The sequence below is a fragment of the Xenopus laevis genome, chromosome 7L, assembly GCF_017654675.1.
Source record: "Xenopus laevis strain J_2021 chromosome 7L, Xenopus_laevis_v10.1, whole genome shotgun sequence".
Classification (NCBI taxonomy): domain Eukaryota; kingdom Metazoa; phylum Chordata; class Amphibia; order Anura; family Pipidae; genus Xenopus; species Xenopus laevis.
The window spans coordinates 99,649,536-99,676,757 of NC_054383.1; the positions used below are offsets into that span (position 1 = coordinate 99,649,536).

Consider the following 27,222-nt stretch of genomic DNA (forward strand, 5'->3'; position numbering starts at 1 on the left):
TTCTCCTGTTCTGATTGTTCAGTTTGGATCTTGATCTACTGAGTGGAATAGAAGACAGCCACGCTGTGTATAAACCTACATATAGTACATTTATTTCTGCCCAGGGGTCAGGCAGTCTGATACCTATGAGACTAGGCCTGTGTATAGTCCCTGTGCTTCAGTAAATTTAGAATACCACTGTTCTTGCTGTACTAAAATGAGCAGAAAACACACACACATTTCCCATGCAGACCACAGCAACCAATCAGAACTTTGCTTAAACAACTGACTAGTAATTGCTGTTCCTGTTGATGCGTTGCACCTTTTATTATATTCCATTGCATGTTGTTGATGTTGCAGAGAAAGAAATTCTATCCTCAATAGATGAGATTTCTGTACCAATGGAATTTAAATATATCCTTTATAGGATTTAGAAGCACTAATGGCACCTTAAAGGAGAAGAAAAGGCTAAAATTAAGTAAGATTTAGCAGAAAGGTCTATATAAATACACCAGTAAACCCTCAAAGTAGAGTCCTCTGTCAAAAGAAACACCACATTTATTTCCATCTATTGTGTACACATGGGCTTCTTATCAGACTTCCTGTTTTCATCTTAAACCTCTATGGCTAGGGCTTGAGCATGCTCAGTTTGCTCCTCTCCCCCTCCCTCCTCCCCTCCCTGATGTAATCTGAGCCCAGAGCTATGAACGAGCAGGGAGAGACTCAGGCAGGAAGTGATGTCACACCAAGCCAATATGGCAGCTGCAATCCTAGAGCTGTTTACTCAAGTATGGTAAAGCATTCTGCAGAATAAATATAGTGATATAGCTTGCACTATTGTGGCTAATCTATTGGCAATAAACTGCTTCAGTAGCCTTCCTTCTCCTTTAAATATTAAAACATAATAGTCAAGGAGTAGTTACAGCTGTATCCAGGACAACAGATCAGCATTCACCAATAAATCTTACACTGGCACCCTGACTGTACACAATGTTAAGCCTCCCTAGCAGAGGCTGGTCAACACTTTTGGTAAGCTCTAAACTAAATACACAACATTCTAGCCAAATTGTTATTAAAGAGGAATGCTTATGTTGGCACAGTTTTATGGAACATGCACAAAATAATTTCATGGTATCATGCAAAAGCCTTGGGTTGTGTATCTGCAAAAAAATTACAAATAGGACACAACATTCTCCACCTCCCATTCTGAAATGGAGGACACTCCCCAAAACACTGGGGTGGTAATGGCTGAAGTATCTCCAGGGATTTAAGGTCCCCATAGACGCAAAGATTTTTCTTTGGTGAACGACCAATTTTAGTGTAATCCAACCAATCCGTCAAATTATTGTGAGGTTAGTGGGAATCGAACAATCGTGCATCTAACGATTTTTTGTCCAACATCTGTCAGAAAATTGATCGGCCAGGTTAAATAATTTTCCTTGGTCACAGTGAAATCTATCTATTGTCCAATTGTTTGCAGGGCCAAGCAGGCAGCTCCCCTCAGTTTTCCTGGCTTCAACTAGACAACATCGCTTGAAATGATCTTTTTAGCTGATGGACAAATCGTACATTTAAACGATCGTTTCAAGATAAGCTTGGTCTAACGATAATGAAAAGATCTTTTAAAAATCTTTACATCTATGGCCAGTATCTGAGTGGCTGTCCACTGGAAACTCCCTCTCTTCATTTGCTTGCTCCCTTCATTTGAATAACTCTTTGTGTGTGTTTTCTTGCAGCTACACCTTTGCCTATGTTGTAGTAAACTGCAATAATACCCTCCTTGCAAGGTGACAAAAAATTAAGGTACATGAACACAAGTTCAGGCCTCATCTCATCCTTTTTTCTGGTTTTATACATCCCTTGATGGCTTTGTGTAAGACAGTGCTCTCCAACCAGTTGCTCACGAGTAACATGTTGCTCACCGACCCAGTAGATGTCGCTCCCAGTGGCCTCAAACAGGTGCTTATTTTTTAATTCCAGGCTTGGAGGCAAGTTTGGTTGCATAAAAACCAGATGTATTGCCAAACAGAACCTCCTGTACAGAGCCTCCTGTAGGCGGCCAATCCACATAGGGGCTACCAAATAGCCAATCACAGCCCTTATTTGGCACCTCCAGGAAATTTTTTCATGTTGTGTTGCTCCCCAACTCTTTTTACATTTGAATGTGGCTCACTGGTATAAAAATGTGCCAATAAATGTTTTAATAGTAAATGCAACCAGGCAAAGTATGCTGCATGTTGTAGTGAAATAGCATGTTGAGGCTACAAGTCGGACACCTTGCCTTCGAGTAAAGCCATCAAAGCTAGCGCCCGCTGTTAGGAACTGCAATAATTCTTAGCTGAGAGATGAAATTCACAGCAGCAGGAGAGTTAGCATTTGGACAAGCTCGCTCTAGAGAAAAGGCTAGCAAGCAAGTTGCGTTTGACCCCGATGGACTTTTAACCTTCAATGCAACTCCCAAAATATGTACGTTACTGTGCAACTATGCGTGAATGGAAAACTGCGCAAGCTGTGGGTCTTTTTATGGCCTCTCGCTGATTGTGTCATCTAATGTATTTCACATTTCCTTTATATTTATTTATTCTCAACACTACAGAAAGCCCCCTCTGAGCCATCATCTTGTAGCCAGATGTCTGTCCGAACCAGAAGAACATCGAGGTGAAGGAGAGACTTTCTTCTTTCTAGAATAGTCATCTCTCGACCCTTGTTCATCTCTTACTCTCTTGAAGTATGTCTGCACAAAGGTTATGCCCTACAATATCTGTCAGCAATATAAAGAATTTGCTGGATGTGGTTATTATACAGTTACTGAGAATACAACAATGCGTTTAACTGGATATTTTGAGAAGCAGCAGTTCTTCTTACTTTATAACCTATGACTTCATCAGCTTTGATCCAACCTGCAGTGATGAGTCGCAAGTCTCTAGAGCAATGTCTGATAGAGCATCACAGCAGGGCCTGGAGAAGGTGTTCTGGCATCCGATGAGACCCACATATTGCAGCTTCCGCGAAGCCATCTGCTGTGTCTACTGAATGAGCAACTCAGCTGATTCTTTACTCCGGAGAGATTCTGATTGTGTCTACGTGGCTCCCTTGGGCAGAGGCAGGCTGTATACTACAGCAGTGAGGCATTTATACAACTAAAATAAATTGTAATGCCTCCAAATTGACCCAGAGATGCCTGAAACCCTCGCAACTGTCATCAATATTGCTTACAGCCTGCCTAAGAGCGCCAGATAGAATGATTCTAATGAAAAAGTAGTACTTTGTAAATTTGCTATTCAGTTCAGAGGAAAACTTGGGGAAAGATCTAAAAGGCACCAGTAACCTTGACTTTTTGTTACAACATTTGAGGTTTTCACCCGGACAGCCTGGCTTTCGGAAAGTCTGTCCAGCTGAAAGCTGTCTGTCTGGATTTGCAAATGAAAATGAATGGTGCAGTGATCAGCCAATTGGCAATTGCCACTTCAAACCCTGCCCCTGACTTCATGGGCACACCCCCAGGACAGTCACAAGCCCTTCCCCCTGATGTCATCCGGCAACCCCCCATGTCACCAGACCCACCCCTGCCCAATCTAAATAGGGGCAGAAGGTGTAAACACAATCAAGTTCGCTATTAGTGCAGCCCAGAAACATGCATTGATTACAAGTGTTCCTACTCAATGACAAATTGTTCCATAATTAATCTCCTCTAGCTAGACGACTAGTCTTCTCCGAATGCATCCCCAACAGCTAACGTGCCAATAGCAGGGCGTCTAGTCTCCTCATTTGGCATTGCCCTTAGTGAGCTGCTAAATTATTTTTGCAATGACTAGAATTCTAGGAATAATACAAATATGCCTTTTTAAATTTCCCTCTGCAGTGCTCATAAACATTACCTGACAGCTGCCAATAGGCGCACATTTTTGATATGGCAGTTGTAGCTCTTTGCATTCATGGAAAGGGGCACGGAGAGTTGCGCCTGTTTCTGCATGCAGGACAGGCTGCAGTGGTGCATACAGAAAGACTGGCATATGAATATGATGTGGGTGACCCATTGCATGTCCCTCGCTTTCATGAAGCACAAGGTTTGTACTGAAACCCTGCTTAGGTCTTGCATTCACTCTCGGGTAAAGTCCTGCAGCAGGCGGGTACCATGTGGGATGAGGGTAGGGTTTTCTGGTGCGGGTATAGAGGCGGGTCATGGGTCTGCGGGTCTCATCTATTTTTTTAATGTTATATTGTCTATATTTTACAAAACCTTTTCTCTTTCCTTTTGATGATGTCATTTCTGATTTGTAGCAACACCACTTTCTGTGTAATGGTGGTCGGCGGGTTTGCGGATCGGGTTGCGGATAAGGCAGTTGCGGAACAGGGTCGGGTAACGGATGCAAGTGGGTAAAATATGCGGGTTGCTGTTCTGGTCTCAAAAATTGGTTCCCAGCAGGACTCTACTCTAGGGCATTTTTCACAGGATCCACAAGCAGCAGAAAGGAGCAGAGCTCAGTTGTTTTACAGCAGCAGCAGCAGGCAAGTGTTACATATAGTAAATATAGTGTACACACTGATGGGCACAGTGATTGATTTTGTCTGTATATAATATGCACACTGAACAGTACGTATGCTTTGGGACAGACATGTTTACAATGCCTATTCCTGCTATTGCGCGCAGAACAGCAAAACCCAGACGAGCAATGAAATTTCAGATGAAAGTGAATGGGAGGCTCGTGGGATGTGCACGGCAGGATAGAGAATCCCCCAACAGCCCAGCAAACAGGCAGAGTGAACTTGTGTAAGAGGAAAAGGGCCCCCGGGTGTGCACAGCATCAGTAATTCTCCTGAGTAAACGTTTGTGCTGTTGCTGCCCACACTGTGCTTGTGCACTTTCTCTGCCTTTGGTCACATGGAGGGGGATCTGTATCTGACACGAGCATGCTGGGGGACAAGGGGGAATAAGAGGCTGAGTTCAGAGCAAGGTTAGCCAAATAGTGGATAAATTAAGCAGGACAAACAGACAGCTCACCTCGCAGTGAACTTTTCACCAAGTTAACCTGCTCCTCACCCTGTCTGGCACAGGTGGAGTAGAACTGATGTACAAGTCAGCCTGACTCCCACTGACTGCCACCTGCACCCACACACTGCCACTAGGGTTGCCACCTTTTCTGGAAAAAATAATGGCCTTCCTATATTCTTGACGTTTTTTCTATTAATAACATTGGCACCAAGCATCATTTTTACCAACCAGGTGGCAACCCTGACTGCCACCTGCACCCTCACACTGCCACATTCTCTGGAGCAACCAGCAGGACACACAAATGAATGCAACGAGGCTTCCCAATGGCCAATACAATATTACTTTAACTCTTTCATTCCTTGGCTTCATATGGCATGGCTATACCCAGAACAGTGCTGTCCAATTTATATGGTACAGAGGGCTGGAATTTTTCTAATCTGCATGGTGGAGGGGTGATAATTGGAAGCCAGTGTTAGCCACCTGTTTTTAGACCACACCCACTTTAAACCACACCCATGTTACCACAAGACCATGTCCACATGAATACCACACCAAAAAAACAGATGGTTGGTGCTCACTGCAGGGATCAGGGGCAGAACTAGGGGTAGGCAGAGTAGGAGGCTGTCTAAGACGCCATCATTGAGGGGCGCACTTTTAATGGGGTTTTTTTTTTCTTTTTTTCAAGAGTTTATTTAATAATTTGTTTCAGTAATCATGGTCACTCAGTCGGGTGGAATCCCCCTCCTTCACCTTCTCTGTAGTGATACCTTTTAAATCTTGCAAATGGTAAACAGACACAGCAGGCAGACTGCCAGTTGGACAGCCCTGCCCCAGAAAATGAGAGGCGGTATGTACCATGTGTGGAAGGCTTATTTGAAGGCTAGTTATGGGATCACATTTAGTCCTAGTGAATGACATTATGAGCAGCAATCAGCATGGCTTTATGAAGGAAAGGTCATGTCAGACAAATTTGATTGCTTTTTATGATGAGGTAAGTAAGATTCTAGACAGTGGGGGGGGGGGGCAGTAGGCCTGGTTTCACATGGATAGGAAACTGGCTACAGGGTCGGGTACAGAGGGTGGTTGTTAATGGAACATTTTCTACTTAAGTAAGGTTCTTAGTGGGGTCCCTCAGGGCTCAGCATTGGGTCCACTTTTATTTAACTTGTTCATTAATGACTTAGGGGAGGGTATTGCAAGTAATGTATCAGTGTTTGCAGATGACACAAAATTATCCAGCCCAATTAATTCCATCCAGGATGTGTCACCCTTGCAACATGATCTTGACAAACTGGCAATCTGGGCAGCTAAGTGGCAAATGAGATTCAATGTTGATAAATGTAAAGTCATGTACCTGGGATGTAAAAATATCCAAGCCACTTATACCCTTAATGGGACTGCACTAGGCAAATCCATTATGGAAAAGGACCTTGGAGTCCTTGTAGATGATAAACTTGGCTGTAGCAAGCAATGCCAGTCAGCAGCATCAAGGGCAAATAAGGTCTTGAGCTGTATTAAAAGGGGCATAGAGTCACGGGAGGAGGGGGACATTCCTCCACTGTATAGAGCACTTGTAAGGCCCCATCTAGAATATGCCGTACAGTTTTGGTCTCCATCACTCAAACAGGACACTATTGTATTAGAGAGGGTACAGAGAAGGGCAACTAAGCTGGTAAAAGGTATTGAAAATCTTAGCTATGAGGAAAGACTGGCCAAATTGGGGATGTTCACGCTGGAGAAGAAGCACTTAAGGGATGATGTGATGACTATGTATAAATAAAATAGTTTTTTTTTGCCTTCCTCTGGATCAACTAGCAGTTAGGCAGGTAAAATTAGTTAAACAGTTGAACTTGATGGACGTGTGTCTTTTTCCAACCTTACTTACTATGTTACAACTGGAGGTCTAACTAATTGTAGGGATGGCCATTTATTTTCTAATACAGATATGGGATCCTTTATCAGGAAACCCAATATCCAAAAAAATATACAAAAGCCATCTTACATAGACTCCATTTTAATCTTATAACTGAAATTTTTTTTCTCTATAGTAATAAATCAGTACCTTTCTAAGATATAATTAATCCTTATTGGAAGCAAAACCAGCCTATTGGGGTTATTTAGTCTTTACATCTAGTAAACTTAAGATATGAAGATCAAATTACAGAAAGATCATTTATCCATAAAAGCCAAGGTCCCAGGCATTCTGGATAACAGGTCCCATATCTGTACAGACAAATGCAGTCATCCTTAAACCACGCTTTGATTTGAATCAGTTCCACAAAATAATATTGCTCCTATGGGTATAAAGAAAAGAAAATACACAACAAATGGACCATTTCAAATTTTATTTTTGCAACATCATTAGAAAAAACAGCGGCATTATTATTTTAAAGCATCCAGCAACAGGTTTTTGACTCTGTTCTGAAGAAGCATGCTTCAAATCTGGTGATTTTTTTGAAGTTAGCTTTTTTACTCTTTTCATTTCTTTGTAATAGCACAGGTTTTTACAAACATATTCTCCGGCTAATATAATAACAACAAATTAAGGGGAGCTGATTAAATAGCAGATGCAAATATATGATGTGCCAGTAAATAATAGGTAATGTTTGCCCTGAAAGAACTTCCCTGATGGGAGTTATTTTATTGTAAATTCCATAGAATCCTTATAGCAGCTGATCTAACAGTACTGGTAAAAGGAAAGCCTGCTGTACATGGAAGTATCACACACACTGACTGGTATCCTATGCCAATCTGACTTTTCTCTTCTGCTGGCTTTGCTCACTGATTTATTCATTCAATGATAATAATAATAATAATAATAATAATGATAATAATAAAAGGACACAAAAATAGGAAATATACATATGAAAATAAAAAGCCTCAGACTAGGCTGCAATTTCAATATGTTGAAGAGAGGCAAAACACAGGCAATATAGGTATGGGATCCGTTATCTGGAAACCCGTTATCCAGACTGCATTTTAATCAAATAATTCACATTTTTAAACATGATTTCCTTTTTCTCTGTAATAATAAAAAAATAGCTTGTACTTGATCCCAACTAAGATATAATTAATCCTTATTGGAGGCAAACCCGGCCTATTGGGTTTATTTAATGTTTACATGATTTTCTAGTAGACTTAAGGTGTAAAGATCCAAATTATGGAAAGATCTGTTATCTGGAAAACCCCAGGTCCCAAGCGTTCTGGATAACAGGTGCCATACCTGTACAGACCAATTTCCGAGACACTACAAGGCATACAAATAATGATGTTAGGTTCACCTGATATTGCTGCTCTTCTGTGTAACCCTGAATATTCCAGTGCAGCTTTCGCATGTCATTTCTGTGTCTGCAGTCTCACCCCCAGTGTGTCCCAGGCATCAAGGATCAAGATTCCAATAGAATGTGCAGCCCGCATATGAACTGCACTGAAGTCTGCACATTTGAAAAAAATCTACAATGAGCTGTAAAACACATCCTTCTGAGAACAACATACAATTCTACATAATCACACATCTGCGTATATATATTTGTCAATATAAAAAAGGACTTTTTAAATAAATAATTGCCCGTTGAGTCTGATTTCTGTCCAAAAGATTAATAGCACAATGAATTGTATTACAGTAACAGTAGTCAGTGCCGTCATTGTTAGTGTATCAGTTTGGAGACAAAACTTCTATGCTACCAACAACGAAGAAGCCTTTTCTATAGCATGTGGTGTCTTTATCATATATTTTATACTAATTCTTCACAAAGTTGCAAGAAATGCCACCAACAATAACTTTTTAGATTCAGCCTGTATTTAGATATCTTCTCCCAGCTCATATCATTTTTACAAATACAGGTATGGGATCCGTTATCCGGAAATCCGTTATCCAGAAAGTTCTGAATTACGGAATTCCATAGACTCCATTTTATATATAATCCAATTTTTTAAAAATAATTACCTTTTCCTCTGTAATAATAAAACTGTACTTTGTACTTGATCCCAACTAAGATATAATTAATCTTTATTGGAAGCAGAACCAGTCTGTTGGGGTTATTTCATGTTTACATGGTTTTCTAGTAGATTTAAGGTGTGAAGATCCAAATTACAGAAAGACCCGTTATCTGGAAAGTCCCAGGTCCCGAGCATTCTTGATAATAGGTCCCATACCTGTATCTAAAAGATCATCATTACAGTCCTGCTGCTACAGTGCCAGGCCAGTCCAAGGCTTCAAAAGAGCCTCCATCCCAGGTTTCATCTGGATTGCGATCTCCTAACATGGCTTAAATTATAAAGAGAAACATTGTAGTAGGGAAACATTGTAATAGCCGATACTCTATGATTTCAGGAGATATCCAGGGAAACAAATTCACTTTCACGCTAAATTTCAGCAGCTGCCTAAGGCCCCCTAAAAAAACATATGAGGACCCCTAGGGTAGCTGGCTACATAGTTTAAGAACCTCTGAGTACTTATTTTCAACTGTGCAATAATAAATAAGTAAAAAAGAAGAGTGCTGCAAAAAATCATGTAACTAATCTCGGTGAAATATTGAAAATGCTTTAGCTATGCATTCACTGAGCACGTAATCACAGACGGAAGAACTACACTGTTACGTAGTCGTTTCCTTTTGCCGGGAGTACAAATTTCCCAAATGTCAGTGAGAAAAGGCTCTGGTCAAGTCCAAGCAACTTTTTGATTTACTGGGTGAAACTCTTCTTGATGGACACACTCGGAAACCTTGTGGTTAATTCCTGCACAACTCGACTGTCGATTTGGGAGCAAAAGGAAACATCCAGCAAGACCAGCTCTTTGCAACACTCCAATAATTTGTGCAAAGCTGTAGGACTTACCATTCTGGTACCTAAGGAAAAAGCACACACACACACAAATATATATATACGTATATTTTTACATTTTTCATGGGACCAGGAAAAAATTATGTGAAATCCGATAAAATTTTAAATCATGTAAATGTGTTAAAGTAACTTTTTCGTTAAAAGTACTGATTGGAAATAAGCACAGGAGTCTGTGTTACTTTGAAATACAATATTTACTGTGTTAATAACATTGCAGTGTTAATGTTACACTATGGGGGTCATGTGCAGGGCCTCTCTGACACAACCTAAAGCAATAAGTGATTGGTGCAGGACTATATGAAGTGCAAATTAATTGGAATTGCAATTTTGCAATGGCAAAATATACATCTGGTTAGTAATTAAACCTCTTTATTTCACAAATAATAAAATTCATAGAGGGGAAAAAAGTAGTTTTTCATACCCAATAAACCCCACCTAGGATCCTGTACTAAATTTTGAGCTGAAGTCTTATACGTTACTATATATTGTTGGAAAACTGTTAAGAACATATTCACATTATTATCACAATGTACAAAAATGCATAATGGAATTTATTATGTGATAAAAATTAAATAGAAACATGTTTAAAAAAAAAAGCAGTTTTTGGGTACAAAATTTTGATGCCAAATCGAGGAAAACATTACTTAAAATCAGGGAAATGCACCCATTGAAATGCATTATAAATTGGTGGGATCACAAATAAAAAAATGTAAAATGCGGGAAAACTTAAAATAAAGGTAGTTAAAATCGAGGTTTCACCGTTATGTCTCAAAAGGACAGTGCTGAATCAGTAGACAAGTTCCTGGCAAATGAAAGAGGTAGAATCAGAGGCTCTGTAAGCCTCGGGGACATTTTATTCATACACAAATAGGGGCAAATGATAGAGCCATGCATCCTATAGTGTGCCGTGGGCCCAGTATTTTCAGTTCATTAAAAATGAACAACCATTTCTACAGTTACAATTGGTTTATAGCTAAAGTTTTTCATCTTTTAATTTCCTTACCTAAAATATCTAGCTGTTGAAGATGCTGGCAGTTTCTGGCCAATTCTTCAATGTCCGAGTCACATATGGACCTGTTAGCTGTGAGGAAAAGCTTACGAAGGTTTGGAAGTTTACTGGCGACATTCACAAAACAGCCAGTGCTGCTCTGTAGCGTAGGGCACCATCCAAGGTCAAGCTCTTCCAGAAGCACACATCCAGATGCCAATTCCGCTATTCCCCTTTCTGTAATGTTTTTAGATCTCCACAAATCTAAAGAGCGTAGTTTTTTGCACTTGGCTCCCAAAACACTAGCTATAAGGTCATAGTCCTCAATCTGTCGAAATAATAAAAAAATGTTTGAAAAAGTAGTTTAGAAAAACTCAGGGTGTGATGAAATGAATTAGTCCTAAACGTACTTTTTATTATTACGGATATGTTTTGTACTCACCAGAACACAGCTGCCGAGACTGAGATGCTGAATTTCTGGGCAGAAGTTCAGAATGCTAAGCAGAGCTGTTTGCTGCCATTGGAAACACGTCAACAGCAGATATGGGACGTGGAAGAAAATGAAGAAGTTAATTAGGCCATCGCATCTCTTGCTTCAAATAAAGAAATACTGTTTAATGAGCTCCATGGTAACCCAATCATTGGGGTCCTTTCTCCCAACAGAATTTTTAAATCCTATCTGGGCTAAAATCCGCAGGCCGATCGGAGGCCTTCCTGTGTATGGCCACCTTGATATATCTGAATGCTGTGCTTTCACAAAAACAAGGAACTTTCATATCATTTTTTAAGAAAATTCTTACCTAATCAGAGCACCAAGGCAGTTTTAACTTTAAATGCGCAACGTCTTTATTAAGAAATTACTTACCGATTCTCTGCTTGTGCTCCTTTTCAGAAACAGGTTCAGGGCGAAGATCCATTGTGCGGCACTTGATTTCTCCTCCCTGTCTTCTATAGGACATAGCCAGGGAGGAGAAATCGAGCGCCACATGATGGATCGTCGCCCTGTCGCCATTTCTGAAGAGGAGCGCAAGCAGAGAATCGGTAAGTAATTTCTTAACAAAGACTTTGTGCATTTAAAGTTAAAACTGCCTTGGTGTTTTTTTTTTCATTAAGTAAAAACTAATTTTTAAAAAAAAAAAAAAAAAATTACTGGTCTTTAAAAGCCAGTGCTTTTTGGCCTAAAATCTTCTTGAATCATGCTCTGATTAGTTAACAATTTTTAAAAAAAATGATATGAAAGTTCCTTGTTTTTGTGAAAGCATAGCATTCAGGTATATCAAGGTGGCCATACACGGGAAGATTTAAGCTTATGATTTTGCCCCTTCAGTCGGCATCTTATCTGCCAGTGTATGGGGCCCTCCGATGGGCCTGTGGATTAACGTGAAATTTTTCATATTACTGGTCCTTTAAAGGAGAAGGAAAGGTACCGAAGCAGTTCATTGTCAGTAGATTAGCCACAAAAATGCAAAGCTATAACACTAGTTATTCTGTAGAATGCTTTACCGTACCAGTTCTAGAAACTCTTGTTTGTTTAGGATAACGGCTGCCATATTCACTTGCTGTGACATCACATCCTGCCTGAGTCTCTCCCTGCTCAGTCATAGCTCTGGGCTCAGATTACAGCAGGAAGGAGAGGAGGTAGGGGAGAGGAGCAAACTGAGCATGCTCAAGCCCTAGCCCTGGAGGTTTAAGCTGAAGGCAGGAACTCTGATACAGAAGCCCATGTGTACACAATAGAAGGAAAGAAATGCTGTGTTTATTTTGACAGAGGACTCAGAGCAGCACTACTTGAGGGTTTACTGGTGTATTTATATAAACCTTTTTGATAAAGCTTACTTCATTTTAGCCTTTCCTTCTCCTTTAAATATTGTGATGTGTATAATATGGTGAATTTCATACATACTTTAAAAACCCCAGTGGTGCCACAAAGTAAAGTACTGGGTTGTCACAACTACATCAGATGTTAATATTATCCTGTTGACTTTGGTAATATCTGTTAAAACTCGATCCCTGTACAAAGATTTATATACAGGTATGATATCCATAATCTGGAATACGAGGGACCATATACAGTGTTTTTACGTCGTTTGGATCATTTATCATACCAATAGCCTTAGGTTGAGTGTCTACCACATATCTCTATGGAAAGTGGGAAGCAGTGATAGCAGGGCAGTTTGCCTGAGTGCAGCAGTGTTTATACCACTCCATGTGCCGTTTTGAATAATAAATGTTCCTTAAAGTGATACAGACACTAAAAAACTACTCTTCAAAATATTCATGTGCATTAAAAGTTACCTATAGGTCATCTTGATAAGTTTTTACCGATAGGTTTGCTATTATAAGTAATTGTTTCTTGAAGTTCCTAAACCTGTTTTGCCAGCCTTGTCCCTTCTCAGCCTGTCAGTTAGAGTTTCTAATGCTAACGGACTAATGCTACACAAACATGGCAGCCCCCTCATAGAGAAACATGGGGATCAGACAGGTTATGTAAAAGCATCAGAAAAATACTTTTACTGCAAAATTGTGAATAGCATTCAAAGACAATGTTATGATAGATGTAAAAATGTCTGGTGTCAGTATTTCTTTAACTGTCTAGACATAACATGATGGTGTATTAAACAACCAACACCATTAGTTGTGTGCTCTAACAAACTCATTGGTTTGTCTTTTGCATCTAGAGATCAAGTCCAAAACTCCAGTTTTTAGAAATGAAACACGTAGTTGGAGTTCAAGATAAACGGTGGCAAAGTTTCTTTAGAACGCTAGATCTTCTTGACTACAAAATGAGCGAAGTTCAAGTTTTTTAAATCACATGTTAAGAAATGAACTTTATGCAAATATACAACTGAAATAAAAACTCATGTATGCTCTAGGGTTCCTCTTGTATAACAAATAAATGACAGGCCATTGAGAATACAATTATTTAAATATAAGGGTTACATTCTTGTTTGTTGATACACTTGTAGAATAAAAATGTGTGATAAAGAAACATAAGATATTAGTATTATAACACTTTGAACAAAGCAGTTCCATACCTCTATTTTTGTACGATATAGAACAAGGCGTTTTAATCCACTGAGTTTACAAATATGGCTGAAAGCCTGAGGTGGTAGTTTATCGCAAGAAGAGAGATTTAATTCCTGAAGGTTTGGACACATCTCTGCAATGACCTCTAGGCAGGCTTCATTTAAGAAATGGCCACAGGCCAATTCCAGTCGGACTAATTCACTACCACACACTTTTAAGAGTCTGAAAAAATTCACAATTGGAAAAAGAAATGATGGAAAAGGTTAGCTGTAACTACTGGAATTGCAGTATTTTCATCATTTATCATCATCATCATTTATTTAAATAGCACCGACAAGATACACAGTGCTTTACCTATAAAAAAACAGGGAATAAATGGTGGATAACAAACAAGGGTTTACTGAGTACAATAGGATTAGAGGGCCCTACAAATTATAGTTTACAGACTAAGGGTAAGGGCACACCTGGAGATTCGAGAAGATTTAGTCGCCCGGCGACTAATCAACTCTTCTTTGGGGCGACTAATCTGCCGGGACTGCTTCCCCGTGGCTTCTGTCTGCTTCAATGAAAAAACACCTGCGCCAATGCACTCGCAGCACTTCAATTTCCGAAGACGCCCGAAGTTTCCTCACGAGTAAACTTCGCATTGACACAGGCGTTTTTTCATTGAAGCATACGAAAGCCACAGGGAAGCAGTTCGGGGAGATAAGTAGCCCCAAAGAAGAGGCGATTAGTCGCCGGGCGACTAAATCTCCCTGAATCTCCAGGTGTGCCCTTAGGGTACAATTGAGACATTAGGATTTTAGAAACAATTTTGTGATTTATGATACAGCAATGATTAATTAATTAAGGTACACTGAATAAGCTTCTATGTCTATGTATCTAAAACATAAACTGAGTTTCAAAACAATCCTATATAATCGTATTTACAAAAAAGAGTCACTTCTGGTAAATTCAAGAGCTAAAATTAAATTTCTAAATTGAAATTTCGGCTTTTATTAGTGCAGAAATTACAATTCTGCTCTCTAGCGTTGCAGCCCTCCTTGACCTGCTCTGAAGGTGAAGAAGTGGGTGTGGGGGAATGAGTGGGGCAGCATCGAAAAGACCCAGGACACAGCCAGAAATAGAACCTGCTCCAACAAGAAAAGTTTAAGTGAGGGGGGCAGAAGGGAGGTGGCATCAACTTGGCTGCCTCAGGACGGCATAGGGGCCTGAAACGCCCCTGTATAGAAAGATCTGTTATCCGAACGAAAAAAAGTTTTCTTCTTTTGGGCCAGGAAATTCAAATATAGACTTGAACAATACATGCCCCAAAGTAACTAAGAATTATTTCTACCATTCTTATTTTGCTTCTGCAACTCTGCATTATCAGCTGCAAACACTGGAAGGTAATCAACAACTCTTTCGAACAACTCTTTCGAACACAAGATAGCATGGACCTAGCAATTTTTGCTTCAGTAGTAGTGATGAGTGAAAAGTTTTCACCAAGTTTTGCCGCAAAAATTACGGCCATAGACTCCAAGGGGCAGATTTACTAAAAGGCGAAGTTACTGCTTTCAGGCACGCTGATTTACTATCGGGCACAGGCGTAACTTCGCTAGCAAAAGAGACAGACGCTAGCGGTTATTCGCACTCTATCGCCAGGCAAATTTTTGCTCTGGCGAATGGACGTTACTCCGCAAATTCACTAAGATGCGGATTTTACTGAACATTGTCTCTTTCACCAGACTCGCCCAAAAAACGCTGGCGACTTTTCCTTTTTTGATAGCCTGCAAAAGTCCTTAAAATTTTTTGTGGGTAACCGGGTTCCCCCATACATCTTCTAACATATGGAACATAATCTATACAGTGGTCTCATGTGTAGGGCATTATAACAACTTTATTTTCTTTATTAAGGTTCCCTGGACTTGTGTAATGTAATGTATTTGCTGAAACATATACGCCCATTCAACTTTATAATTTCCCGCCATATGCAAATTAGCCTGAGCAAAGACCTCTAACGAATTTGATCTAGTTGAACGCTAGCGCATCTTCGATTTGATTGCCGAAGTAATGCTAGCGAAAATTCGCACCCTGGACGCAATTTCACATTAGTAAATTAGCATTGTCTGAGCGAATTTTTCGCCTGCCAAAGTGTTGTGATGGCTGCAAAGCCGTCGCTGGCAAATTCACCCCCAAGGGTGAAATATATATTTTTTTTATAGCCCATAGATTTCAATGCATTTCAGCAAATTTTCGACGAAACGAAATGGGTCAGATTCACATATCAATATTCAGTAGTACTTGCCTGATAAAATGAGTATGGTATGCAATATTCATTCATTGTTTTGCTAAAAGCAAGTACCTGCTGAATCCTGAGGTAGAGATAAAGCCCCTGTTTCCAGTCCAGGATAGGTTAAGCCACTGAACAAGGCTGCAGCGTGGTAGCAAGTAGTCCAGTGAGCTGTCATTCACATTTGTCCAGTAAGGTTGTAAACTTAGATGAGTGTACTGCAATGGGTCACAGCAATGCTGATACATGAGCTTGCAGGTTTGTGCTAGGCGACAGAGGTCTGGAAGTGCTAGATGGCTTATGATAAACTGAATAAGCTGCAATACAAACATGAAATAGAAGTATACAATTCTATATACATATACACACACACAGGCTTAAAATTTAAAAAAATTTAACAAAAGCCTGACCTTTTTTTGCTTCAGTATATAGTATATTCAGTATATTGTATATAGTATATTATATATATACAATATATATATATACTTTTCCCTGAGTGCCCGCACCTCTGACATTAGTTAATTGGAGGTGCTTGATCAATGTATTAAAGGTATAAGGAATAAAGGATCCGCACTCTCCTTGTTGTTTCAAACTGTAACAGCTTTTATTTCTTACATCACAATCCGACGTTTCGGTCCCTCCTGGGGACCTTTCTCAAGGATGTTGTGCACATACAGTGTAACCAGTTAAATACCCTCCCCCACCTGTGAATTTGGCGCCCTCATGACGTCATAAGTCCATGTATAGTCCTGTGAAAAAACTTTTTCTTCTTTTAGAAGAAATATATATATATATTAAATAAATAAAGATTTTGATTCCCAGAGCTTGTTAAAACCAAAGAATGGATACGCTTATCTATAACATATACCTAAAACAATTTCTGGACTTGACCACCAGTGTCACTGCACAATTGGATTTTAGCGATGATCCATTGCTCTTGACATATTTTTGCCTGTAAACTTTGTGTGTGCAATACTGTAATTTGGAGTCTCTATATGCAGTTTTGTATTGGGTGACAAATCGTTTGGAAGACCAATGAAATCTATATTTAAGTTTTATCTTTGTATCGGACAACATAACAGTATATAAGATGCTACAATTTGCAGTCACTAAGGTGATGTTTAAAGATTGTTGTTGACCTACAACTCTCAAGGGCAGATTCCCTAAAGGACAGAGTGATCAACGCTAGAGAAAATTTGAACACATTTCTGTGTTTTTATTCAGTTATTACAGTTTTGCTAATGAAGGTGAATTGCCCTTTAAGCTGTGAGTCTAACTTTTTCCCAAGGGGCTTGTTATCTTATATTGTTACAATTACTTATTTGCTTATCTAGAAATTGTTACAGAAGTATCTTATCTTCTGCTGTGGCTGTTCTGGGCTCTCTGGAAAATCTTTTAGGAAGCAGGCACTCAAGGAAGGCAATCTTGCTCCAGGCAGATAAATTCAAAGTGAAAAGTTTATTGTGTCCACAGCCTTATGCGTTTTGTGCTAAACACTTAATTATAGGCTCTCTGCCAAAAGCCAATTAAGTTAGAAACTTTGTTTCTTTTTCTGCCTGTTCAGCGCAGAGAAAAACCGGACTTTCCAGTACAAATGAGGGACTGCGGGTTGAGCTGTCAAAAGACAGACTGTTCCTCTAAAAACGGGACAGTTGGGAGGTAAGTTGAAGGCACCCAAACATCGGCCATTTTTAGTGCTGAATTGTCAGATACAGGTAGAATTCTATTGTTTTTACCTGTGTATCTGACGATTCAGCAAAATACAAATAATAAACACTGTTGTTGAGTAACTACCATACAGCACGGGGTGCCTGGGGGGAGCAGACAGTGGGCTCTGCTGTATGGTGATCCTCCTCCGCAGCTGCACCTTCATTTTTAACTTGCCCACCTTACGAGCAGGAGGACAAGCAAGTACAAGTTCAGAGGCATATAAATTAAATCTGAGACTTACCTCATAAGGCAGTTTGTCAAAATAGCCATTATTTGTCCATTCCCTGATGCCACAGTTACTCAGCTGATCTGTAAGGCTATCCAGTTCACTATTGTCTTTATCATCATAATCATCGTCCAGATCACTCATGTCAATGGCAGCCGTTTTCAAGGGGGGCACTGGCCTTTCTTTCACCCCATGTAGTTCCACTGCATCCAGTTCAGTATAATAATCCAAAAGGGAACTGTTTGTTTCGAGGCGAAGGAGATTTGTTGGGAAGCTAATCTCTTTCAAGCAAGGTGAGAATTGGCGAGACTGAGGACAATTGACCCGTGTAGGTTCTCCAGACCAAATAGTTTCCCATCTAACAAAAACAGATTTAGACAGCACAACCAATAAAATCCCCAGGATCAACAACACACTTTGCAGCAGAGTTGTTAATTGATCAGAGCACAAACTGTATTGTCAGCCCAACAGAGTTTAAATTAAATCAGCTGGGGTGGCTGTGAATCTGATATAAAATGACAAATGAAAAAAGCAAAGGGGGAAAATCATGCATGAAATGGAAATTCAAAGGCAAAGGGAAAAAGATATGTATTTTTTGCAACATGACCTGCTGATTAAAAATCAGCTGCTAATAGTAACTACAGAATGATAATATGAAAACATAACATATAAGTTATTATCAGTAACGTAACTAGAGGGTGGGCGGGTGGGCGGGCCCTGATGCGTGACGCGCAGCCGGGCCACCGTCCTCCTCGGTATGGCCCGCGTTTCAGTGGCGCGCGGGCTGCCGGGGGGCCCTGGCCCACTCGCACCCCCTGCTCTCCCGGTAGTTCCGCCACTGTTTATTATCCGGTATTGCAGCAATCTTTTCCATGGAGCCTAAATACTAGCATTTCTCATAGGATGTTATACAGCTATTTAGTTTCTGAACCACTGTTATCATTATTTATCACTGGGACCAGTGGAGTAACTACAAAGGAAGCAGAATCTGCTTACCGATTTTTTAAGCATTTGGTGCGCTCTCTTTTTAAAGTATTTCTAAGGAAATCTATATACCATCAAAAAATCTATATACCACTAAAAAAAAAAAAAAAAAATACACATAAGAAACCTATATACACATAAGAAACCTATATACACATAAGAAACTTATATAAAGGTATGGGACCTTTTATCCAAAATGCTCGGGACCTGGGGCATTCCAGATAATGGATATATCCGTAATTTGGATCGTCATACCTTAAGTCTAGTAGAAATTCATGTAAACATTAAATAAAACCCAACAGGCTGGTTTTGCTTCCAATAAGGATTAATTATATCTTAGTTTGGATCAAGTACAAGCTACTGTTTTATTATTACAGAGTCAATAAAATAATTTTAAAAAATTTGGATTATTTAGATCTATGGAATCTACGGCTAACATACCTGTACCACTAAGAAACCTATATACACATGAGAAACCTATCTACACATGAGAAACCTATATACACATGAGAAACCTATATACGAAACCTATATACACATGAGAAACCTATATACACATGAGAAACCTATATACGAAACCTATATACACATGAGAAACCTATATACACATGAGAAACCTATATACGAAACCTATATACACATGAGAAACCTATACACACATAAGAAACATATATACACATGAGAAACCTATATACACATGAGAAACCTATACACACATAAGAAACCTATATACACATGAGAAACCTATATACACATAAGAAACATATATACCGGTATATTTCTTTAGAACTACTTTGAGCAAAATCTGTTTGAATGCTCGTTTAAATCCACTTCTGTAAAAATAAATCTTAGATTCTCAATAAAGAGAAATCAACATATGTTTAATTGTATGAATGAAAATGCAGGTATGGGACCTGTCATCTAGAATACTCTGGAGCTTGGGTTTTCCAGATTTATGCATTATTTGGATCTCCATACCTTAAGTCTACCTTAAATATTAAATAAACCCAATAGGATTGTTTTGCTTCCTATAAGGATGAATTCCAATTAAAATTCAAACTGAGTTTGGATAATTCACAATTCAAATTTAAGAGTTTTGACCAAAAAAAATTTAATTACATTTTTGCAATTCGACCCTTAATAAATCTGCCTCTTAAAGAAGCAGCTAAAGGAGCTGCAGTTCAGCTGCTTGTATTACGGAAACAAAATGGAAATATATGTTATTTTGAAGGCTGTTTAAAGTCATTCTATTTTATTTTAACAGAATAAATAAAGTTTTATTTATACTTCAAAATGCACTCTGGAAAATGGCCTTCTGGATAACAGGCTTCTGACAGGCTTCGGAGACTCCATGCCTGCATGGAGTCTCCGAGATGCTAGATTTACAACAAAAAAAAGATACCTTTATAAACAATCACTTTCACTGTGCTTTAGACAAGACAAGCACTTGTTCAGAACCAGCCACCAATCTGAGCACAATTTTTAATACTGCACAAAAGATTACTGTTTTATCAACAGTTGCCTTTAAAGGGGTTGTTCACCTTTGGGTTAACTTTTAATATGATGCAGAGAGTGATATTCTGAGACTATTTGCAATTGGTTTTCATTTTTTCTTATTTGTGATTTTGGAGTTATTTAGCTTTTTATTCAGAAGCTCTCCAGTTTACAGTTTTAGCAATCTGGTTTCTAGGGTCTAAATTACCCTAGCAACCATACACTTATTTGAATAAGAGACTGGAACATGAATAGAAGAGGCCCGAATAGAAAGATGAGTAATAAAAAGTAGCAATAACAACACATTTGTAGCTTTAGAGAGCATTTGTTTTTAGATGGGGTCAGTGACCCCCAATTGAAAGCTGGAAAGAGTCAGAAGAAAAAAGGCAAAAAATTTAAAAAAACACAAAAAATAAATAACGAATACCAAATTAAAAGTTGCTTAAAACTGGCCATTCCAACATACTAAAAGCTAACTTAAAGGTGAACCACCCCTTTAATTATTTTTGGGATTCTGCTCAACAGGACCAAAGAAGAAATGTATCAACTAATGCAGCGGTCCCCAACCTTTTTTGGCCCTGGGACTGTTGTTAATGAAAATTATTTTGCAAGGACCAGGGGGGGTCGGGTGAGGATCAGGGGGGGGGGGGTCAGTGGTAACTGCTTGTCCAATTTGGCGCCAGCGTTAGTTGCGGCTAGGCTGGTTGGGGACCCCTGAACTAATGTACCAATTTAAAAAGTTTACAGATTTAGTGACCCCCCCTCCCCCATCCTGCCTGAGCTGCTTCAGAAAGACACAAGAAGGTGAAAAATGAAAATTTAAACTTCAATATTAGAAACACGGTCACAAATAGATAATAGAAGGTAATTGTAAAAAGTCTTCTGGTGAAAGAAATTAACTCAGAAAGGTGTTGGAAGGTGAACAACCCCTTCAATGGGTAAATACGTAAAGTCCCAATCCGACACAATATTCTAGACATCAGCCAATACTTTCCAACCATAATACCTAGTAAGGCAACAACGCTGTTGTAAGATGAAAGTACCATTATTTCTCCAATGTACTAAAGTACAGATTAAATCGTTAGCACATAAAGAGCCAGGGCATTCTTAAAAAATAGTATTTCCCTAGCAAACAGAGTAAGGCCCTGTTGCACCGACTGGTATATTGAGGTTATCCATACCGGTTCTTGTTGTTTCTACAAAACATTCTGATTCATCCCATTACTTATGATCAAGATCACCCTTTACACAAGTAGAATGAGTCGTTGCTACAATTATACTGATATGAAGTACTGTGAAAAGACTCGGCCTACCTAATCTCTGCAGGAGCACTTTGTGAGTATGGGTTGGCAGAACATGCGAGTATCTTCACCACTGATCCAGGATGGTAGGTTTCCAGGATGTGAACTGCTGTGGGATAAACGGGTTCTTCAAAAACAAGCTCCACATAATCCTGACTGAAGAAGTTTGCCGAGGTTCTCTTAAATGGTGCTGGAGTGCTGGAGCAATGACGCCACCAGTTTCCGTAAGTCCGAAACACAGCAGTCTGGGTAAAATCCCCTGAACTTGGATATACATTAGGGGAACCCGCTAAATTCCAAATGGTATAAGACATGCTGTTTTCACTCCCATAGTGGGAGCTGAAATCCAGAACTTCTTTGGCGTACTGCACAGCTTTAGTCGACATTGGCAAAGCTCGGCTGTTTGACTCAATAGCTCGACGGCTGTTAAGCATTTCCCCTCTGTTAGCTAATCGTGCCCGGCGTCGAACGCAGATATAGTAAAACATACTCAGGAAAGTAAGCATAGGAAACCAAGACATGAAGCTCACAATAGTGGACCACTCAACAGCAAAGGTCTTTTTCTGCGTGCCCTGATAGTTGCCAGCTGACCTGTAAACAAAGAACACAACAGTAAGGATATGATATATATATGCTATATATCCAAGGACAAGAGAACATGGCAATCAAATATCAAAGTCAAAGTTTGCCTTGGTTCAGAAACCCATAGTAATCTGCTTACTGGCATTTAGTAGCTTACTCCATTTGTCTAATAGAATTTAATTAGTAAACAGCTGGTTGGTTGGTTAAAGGGATTGTTCACCTTCCAAACACTTTTTTCAGTTCAGTTACATAGTAACATAGTAAGTTAGGTTAAATGAAGACACACGTCCATCAAGTTCAACCTTTTAACTTTTTTTAACCGGCCTAACTGCCAGTTGATCCAGAGTGCACGTGCATGTGCATACCTGTTTCTGTACAACTGATTCAGGGAGAGAATTCCACATGTTCACAGCTCTCACTGTAAAAAAAACCCTTTTCCAATCTAAGTTTAAATCTTAATGTCTCTGGTGTTTGAGTCTGGCAGCTCAGTGATCCAGGTGCAGACTCTAAACTGTCACAATTTTGCAACATTGAGTTGATACATTTTTCAGCAGCATGTCTGGTGTATTAGCAACTATTGTATCAATTCTAACATCTCTTCAATACATATCAGAGATTCTGCCCAGCAGGGACAAAGATAAGAAATGTAGCAACTAAATGTATCAAGTTAGAACAAGTTACAGGGTCGGCGACCCCCCTCCCAGAGCTGCTTTAGAGGGTGAAAATGACACTTTGCACTTCAATATTAGAAAAACGGTCACACATAGAAAATCGAAAGTAATTGGAGAAAGTCTTTATTCCTGGCGATCTGTCTAAAACCAACTCAACTGAAAAAACGTGTTTAAAGGTGCACAACCCCTTTAACAATGACACATGGAGAGATTTCTGGGTTTTTTTGTCATGATTTCCTATTAACCCAAACAATTGGCACCAATGCAAGGCCTTACCAAAACCCATGCCGTGGTGAAAATCACTAGGCGCTGCAGTAATGCTGTATTCCAAAACCTTTGCTTCTGTGACTTCCGGTTCCTGTTTGTGTCATCTTAGTTGGTGTTCTAGAGCGAGCACTGATCGGGGCCTTGCAGTGAATCACTTATTTTGTCTAGACAAGTACTGAAAAAGCCAGTTTGGAAGAAATACGGCTCTGCAAAGAAAATGTATGATGTGGCAAAATAGTTTGGGAAGGTAAAGCAAAAAGATAAAGCAAAAGAAGTAGTGAAAGTTAATTAGACCCCAGGCTTGACTGCAGGAACCTAAACAGCAATAAAAATATGAACTTGCCAATGCAGACAACGCTGTGTTAGTGAAGGGACTCTGCACTCTGAAACTGCGCCTGTGTGCAATGTGTATTTAAAGAAACAGACATTTAAGACTCCCTCTTTATAAATAGCATTCATGGATGAATTCATAAAGCAGCTGGTTTAGTCAAGAGGAGACTAATGCCAACCTCCAGGACATTCTGAGGGTTCAACCAGAAAACTATTTCTCCCACCTGCCCTGGTCCAGGCACTATTATCTGCTCACAACGCAATACAAGATTCTCTGCAGAATACGACACTTGCAGATGATATAGAGCAAACAAAAATGCAGAGAGAGAACAGTTCCCAATAGAGCAGTGCTCTGCAGAGATTGCTTCAGAAACTTGTGAGCAGGGCTGCTTTCAGGGGGGGACAGGGGGGACAAGTGTCCTGGGCCCGGGCATGAAGGCCCGGCAGTTCTGCACTTTTGAAAGAGCTGGACCCCCCTGGCGCCAAAGCTTTGCGGCCATTTTTGAAGTCCCGAGCAGCCGAAATGCGGAAGTGTCAAAAAGCCGAACAGCCAAAGCCACGAAGCGGCGAAAAGACCCGAAGCCATGAAAACAGCCAAAGCCAAACTCCCGAAGCGGGGAAAAAGAAGTTCTGAAGTGGCGAAAAGCCCTGAAGTCGCGAAAACAGCCAAAGTTGATGTCCTGAAGCCATGAGTTCAATTCTACTGGACACCAATTTGTGTTTTTTTTAACCCCCCTAGCCACCAATGTATTATTTTAATATTCTATAGGCTCCTGCCACCAATGTTTTTTAAAGAATATTTTTTGGGGCCCCAAGGGAGGCCCTGGCACCAAAGTTTTTTTTAAAAAAATATTCTTTGGGGCCCCAATTTTTTTTAACTTGTAAGGGGGGCCCTGGCACCAATGTTTTTTTTAAAAAAAAACTTTTTAGGGGCCCCAATTTTTTTTTTAACTTGCAAGGTGGCCCTGACCTCAATAGCTTTTTATAACTTGTGTGTGTGGGGGGGGGGGTTACTTTTTTAGCCCCGATGTCTGTGTGGTCGTTTAACTGTGATGTGGAGTGGACCGGATCTGGGGTGGGGCTTGGGCGCCAGTGTGGGCAGGGCCCAGGGGGCACCAAAAATTTTGCTGTATAGAGCCCCGTGATTTGTAATGGCGGCCCTGCTTGTGAGCAATACAAATAGATGGAAGCTTTGCTAGACTCTGCTAGTGTGACATCAACCCAGGTGAATTGTAAACCAAACATTTTCCACTGATGTGTGTCGTCATCAGATGTGACATCATTGCGTATGCCTGCCGCTGGAAGTGACATCACGGAGCATGTGCACACAATCTTTCAAGGGTGTTGTTCACATTTTTTTTAATTTTCAATTAACTTTTAGTATACTGTAGAGAATGATATTCCGAGACAATTTGCAAATGGGTTTAATTTTTTATTATTTGTGGTTTTTGAATTATTTAGCTTTTTATTCAGCAGCTCTCCACTTTGAAATTTCAGCAGTCTGGTTGCTATGGTCCAAATTACCCTGGCAACCATGCATTGATTTGAATAAGAGACTGAAATATGAATAGGAGAGGCCTGAAAAGAAAGAGAAGTAATAAAAAGTAGCAATAACACTACATTTGTACCCTTACAGAGCATTTGTTTTTTGATGGGGTCAGTGACACCCATTGGAAAGCTAGTTAGAGTCAGAAGAAGGTACATAATTCAAAAACCGAAGTGCTGAACAGCTGAAGTCGTGAAAACACCTGAGCCAAAGTTGAAGTCCCGAAGCGGCGAAAAGACCCAATGTCACGAAAGCAGCCGAAGTTGAAGTCCTGAAGCCACGAGTTCAGTTCTACTGAACACCAATGTGTGTTTTTTTAATTCTTTTTAATCCCCTGGCCACCAATGTATTATTTTAATTCTCTATTGGCCCCTGCTACCGTTTTTTTTAAAAAAAATATTCTCTGGGGACCCAATTTTTTTTAACTTGTAGGGGGGAACTGGTGCCAATGTTTGTTTTTTTTAACTTATAGGAGGGCCCTGTCACCAACTATTTTTTTTTTTTAATGGATCAGTAACAGCAAATTTTTTTATTAAAAAATTCGTTAGTGTTAAACAAAAAAACACCACAAAGACACTTTTAAATCGCTAAGTCTTTATTACGGAAACTCCGCTTGAGCTCCCCTTCAGAAAAGGCGACAATCCATCATGCGGCCCTCGATTTCTCCTTCCTGGCTATCACCTATAAGGAAAGCAGAGAGGAGAAATCGAACCCCGTGGTTTTTTTTATTGTTCTACACTAACGAATTTTTTAATTAAAAAAATTGATGTTACTGGTCCTTTAACTTATAGGGGGGCCCTGGTCACCATTTATTTTTCTTTACTTGTAGGTGGGCCCTGACCACCATTTTTAAAAAAAAAACAAAACAAAAAAAACTTTTATGGGAGACCCTGGCGCCACAGTTTTTATTTAACTTATAAGGGGCTCCTGACCATCAATAGCTTTTGTAGTGGGTGTGGCTTGGGTGGAGTGGGTGTGGCTTGGGGTGGAGTGGGTGGAGCCAGGGGCCCAGAAAGTGTTGTTGATTTCTAATGGCAGCCCTGATCAGGGTTCTGGCAGTGCAGTTGATACCAGTCAAGTGGACATTGATAAAGTAAAAGAAGACTGCATAGGAGTAACATGTATAAATGGAGATAATGATGAATCCCCAGTGCTAGGGTGAGAACCCCTGTGCTACTGTTATAGTGGGGCTGTGGGGGTGGTAAAAGACTTGTGCATAAAGTACTGCTGGGAAGAGACTTTCCCTCGTGTCTGGGCTTATTCAGCACCAAAGAAAGAATGTCATTAACTGTAACCAGTCCCCAGAATGACGTACCTTTCTCCCAACACCCAGTCTCATGTCGTTTCTAAAACAGAAGCTCATTTTGCAGTTCTGTTCGGCTACTTCCTCGTCTCGCGTCAAGCTCCGCCCCCATTTAGTTTACTGAGCCTCCCTTGCCAATTGACCAGGGGAAACGTCAAGAAAGGGTGTGCTGCGCATGTCTGACAGAGCTACAGCCAGACAGGAGACTTGTGCGCATGTGCAGCTTCACCCCAAGCGCGTTCCGGTTTCTGTGCAAGTCTCAGCGGCTCGTTCCAGATCAACCGAGCGCACGGCTGGAGGAGTCATTATGATCAGCTCGTCTGCTGCTGTACTATATATATAAGTGTGTGTGATTATTATAGCAGCATACCTCCCAACATTTTGGAAGTAAAAAGAGGGACAAAAACATTTTTTCCGCTTGTAGCGCAGCAATTTTTTGACCACACCCCTTTCTGTGGCCACACCCCCTAATTACCATGTTTGTTTTACAAAATTTGGCAGGTTATGAAAGTTTGAAAATATTTCTCCTTATCTAAACTGTGTTTTTGTGTCTCAAAATTGTTACAAAGTATCTTATTTGCACCTGTTAGGTGTTCTGGGCTCTCTGCTAAAAGCCAATTAAGTGAGAAACTTTGTTTCTTTTTCTGGCTGTTCAGTGCATAGAAAAGAGGGACTTTCCAGTACAAATGAGGGACTGCGGGTTGAGC

The 27,222-nt window shown here is 40.0% G+C and overlaps 1 protein-coding gene across 5 annotated transcripts; it reads right to left on the reverse strand.

The window, feature by feature from the left end:
- Positions 1 to 7,115: 7,115 nt before the first annotated feature.
- On the reverse strand, positions 7,116 to 26,659 carry fbxl4.L (F-box and leucine-rich repeat protein 4 L homeolog). Of its 5 annotated transcripts, none has more exons than XR_005962564.1 (9): positions 23,346 to 23,542; positions 21,829 to 22,407; positions 18,053 to 18,395; positions 16,174 to 16,418; positions 13,838 to 14,051; positions 11,245 to 11,316; positions 10,818 to 11,130; positions 8,254 to 8,406; positions 7,116 to 7,266 (listed from the first exon to the last, which is right to left on the reverse strand). XR_005962564.1 is itself a non-coding variant. In XM_018226091.2 (9 exons), exons 3-9 carry the CDS (start codon positions 22,335 to 22,337, stop codon positions 9,656 to 9,658), a joined length of 1,860 nt encoding a protein of 619 aa, XP_018081580.1. In that variant the 5' UTR covers positions 22,338 to 22,407; positions 23,346 to 23,542; positions 26,528 to 26,615; the 3' UTR covers positions 9,063 to 9,655. The 5 variants fall into 5 exon arrangements, 3 of the variants coding, with proteins under 3 accessions (XP_041425314.1, XP_018081580.1, XP_018081579.1); XR_005962563.1 differs by lacking the exon at positions 7,116 to 7,266 and adding an exon at positions 9,128 to 9,819 and having other exon boundaries at positions 8,285 to 8,406; XM_018226091.2 differs by lacking the exons at positions 7,116 to 7,266; positions 8,254 to 8,406 and adding exons at positions 9,063 to 9,819; positions 26,528 to 26,615.
- Positions 26,660 to 27,222: the final 563 nt, after the last annotated feature.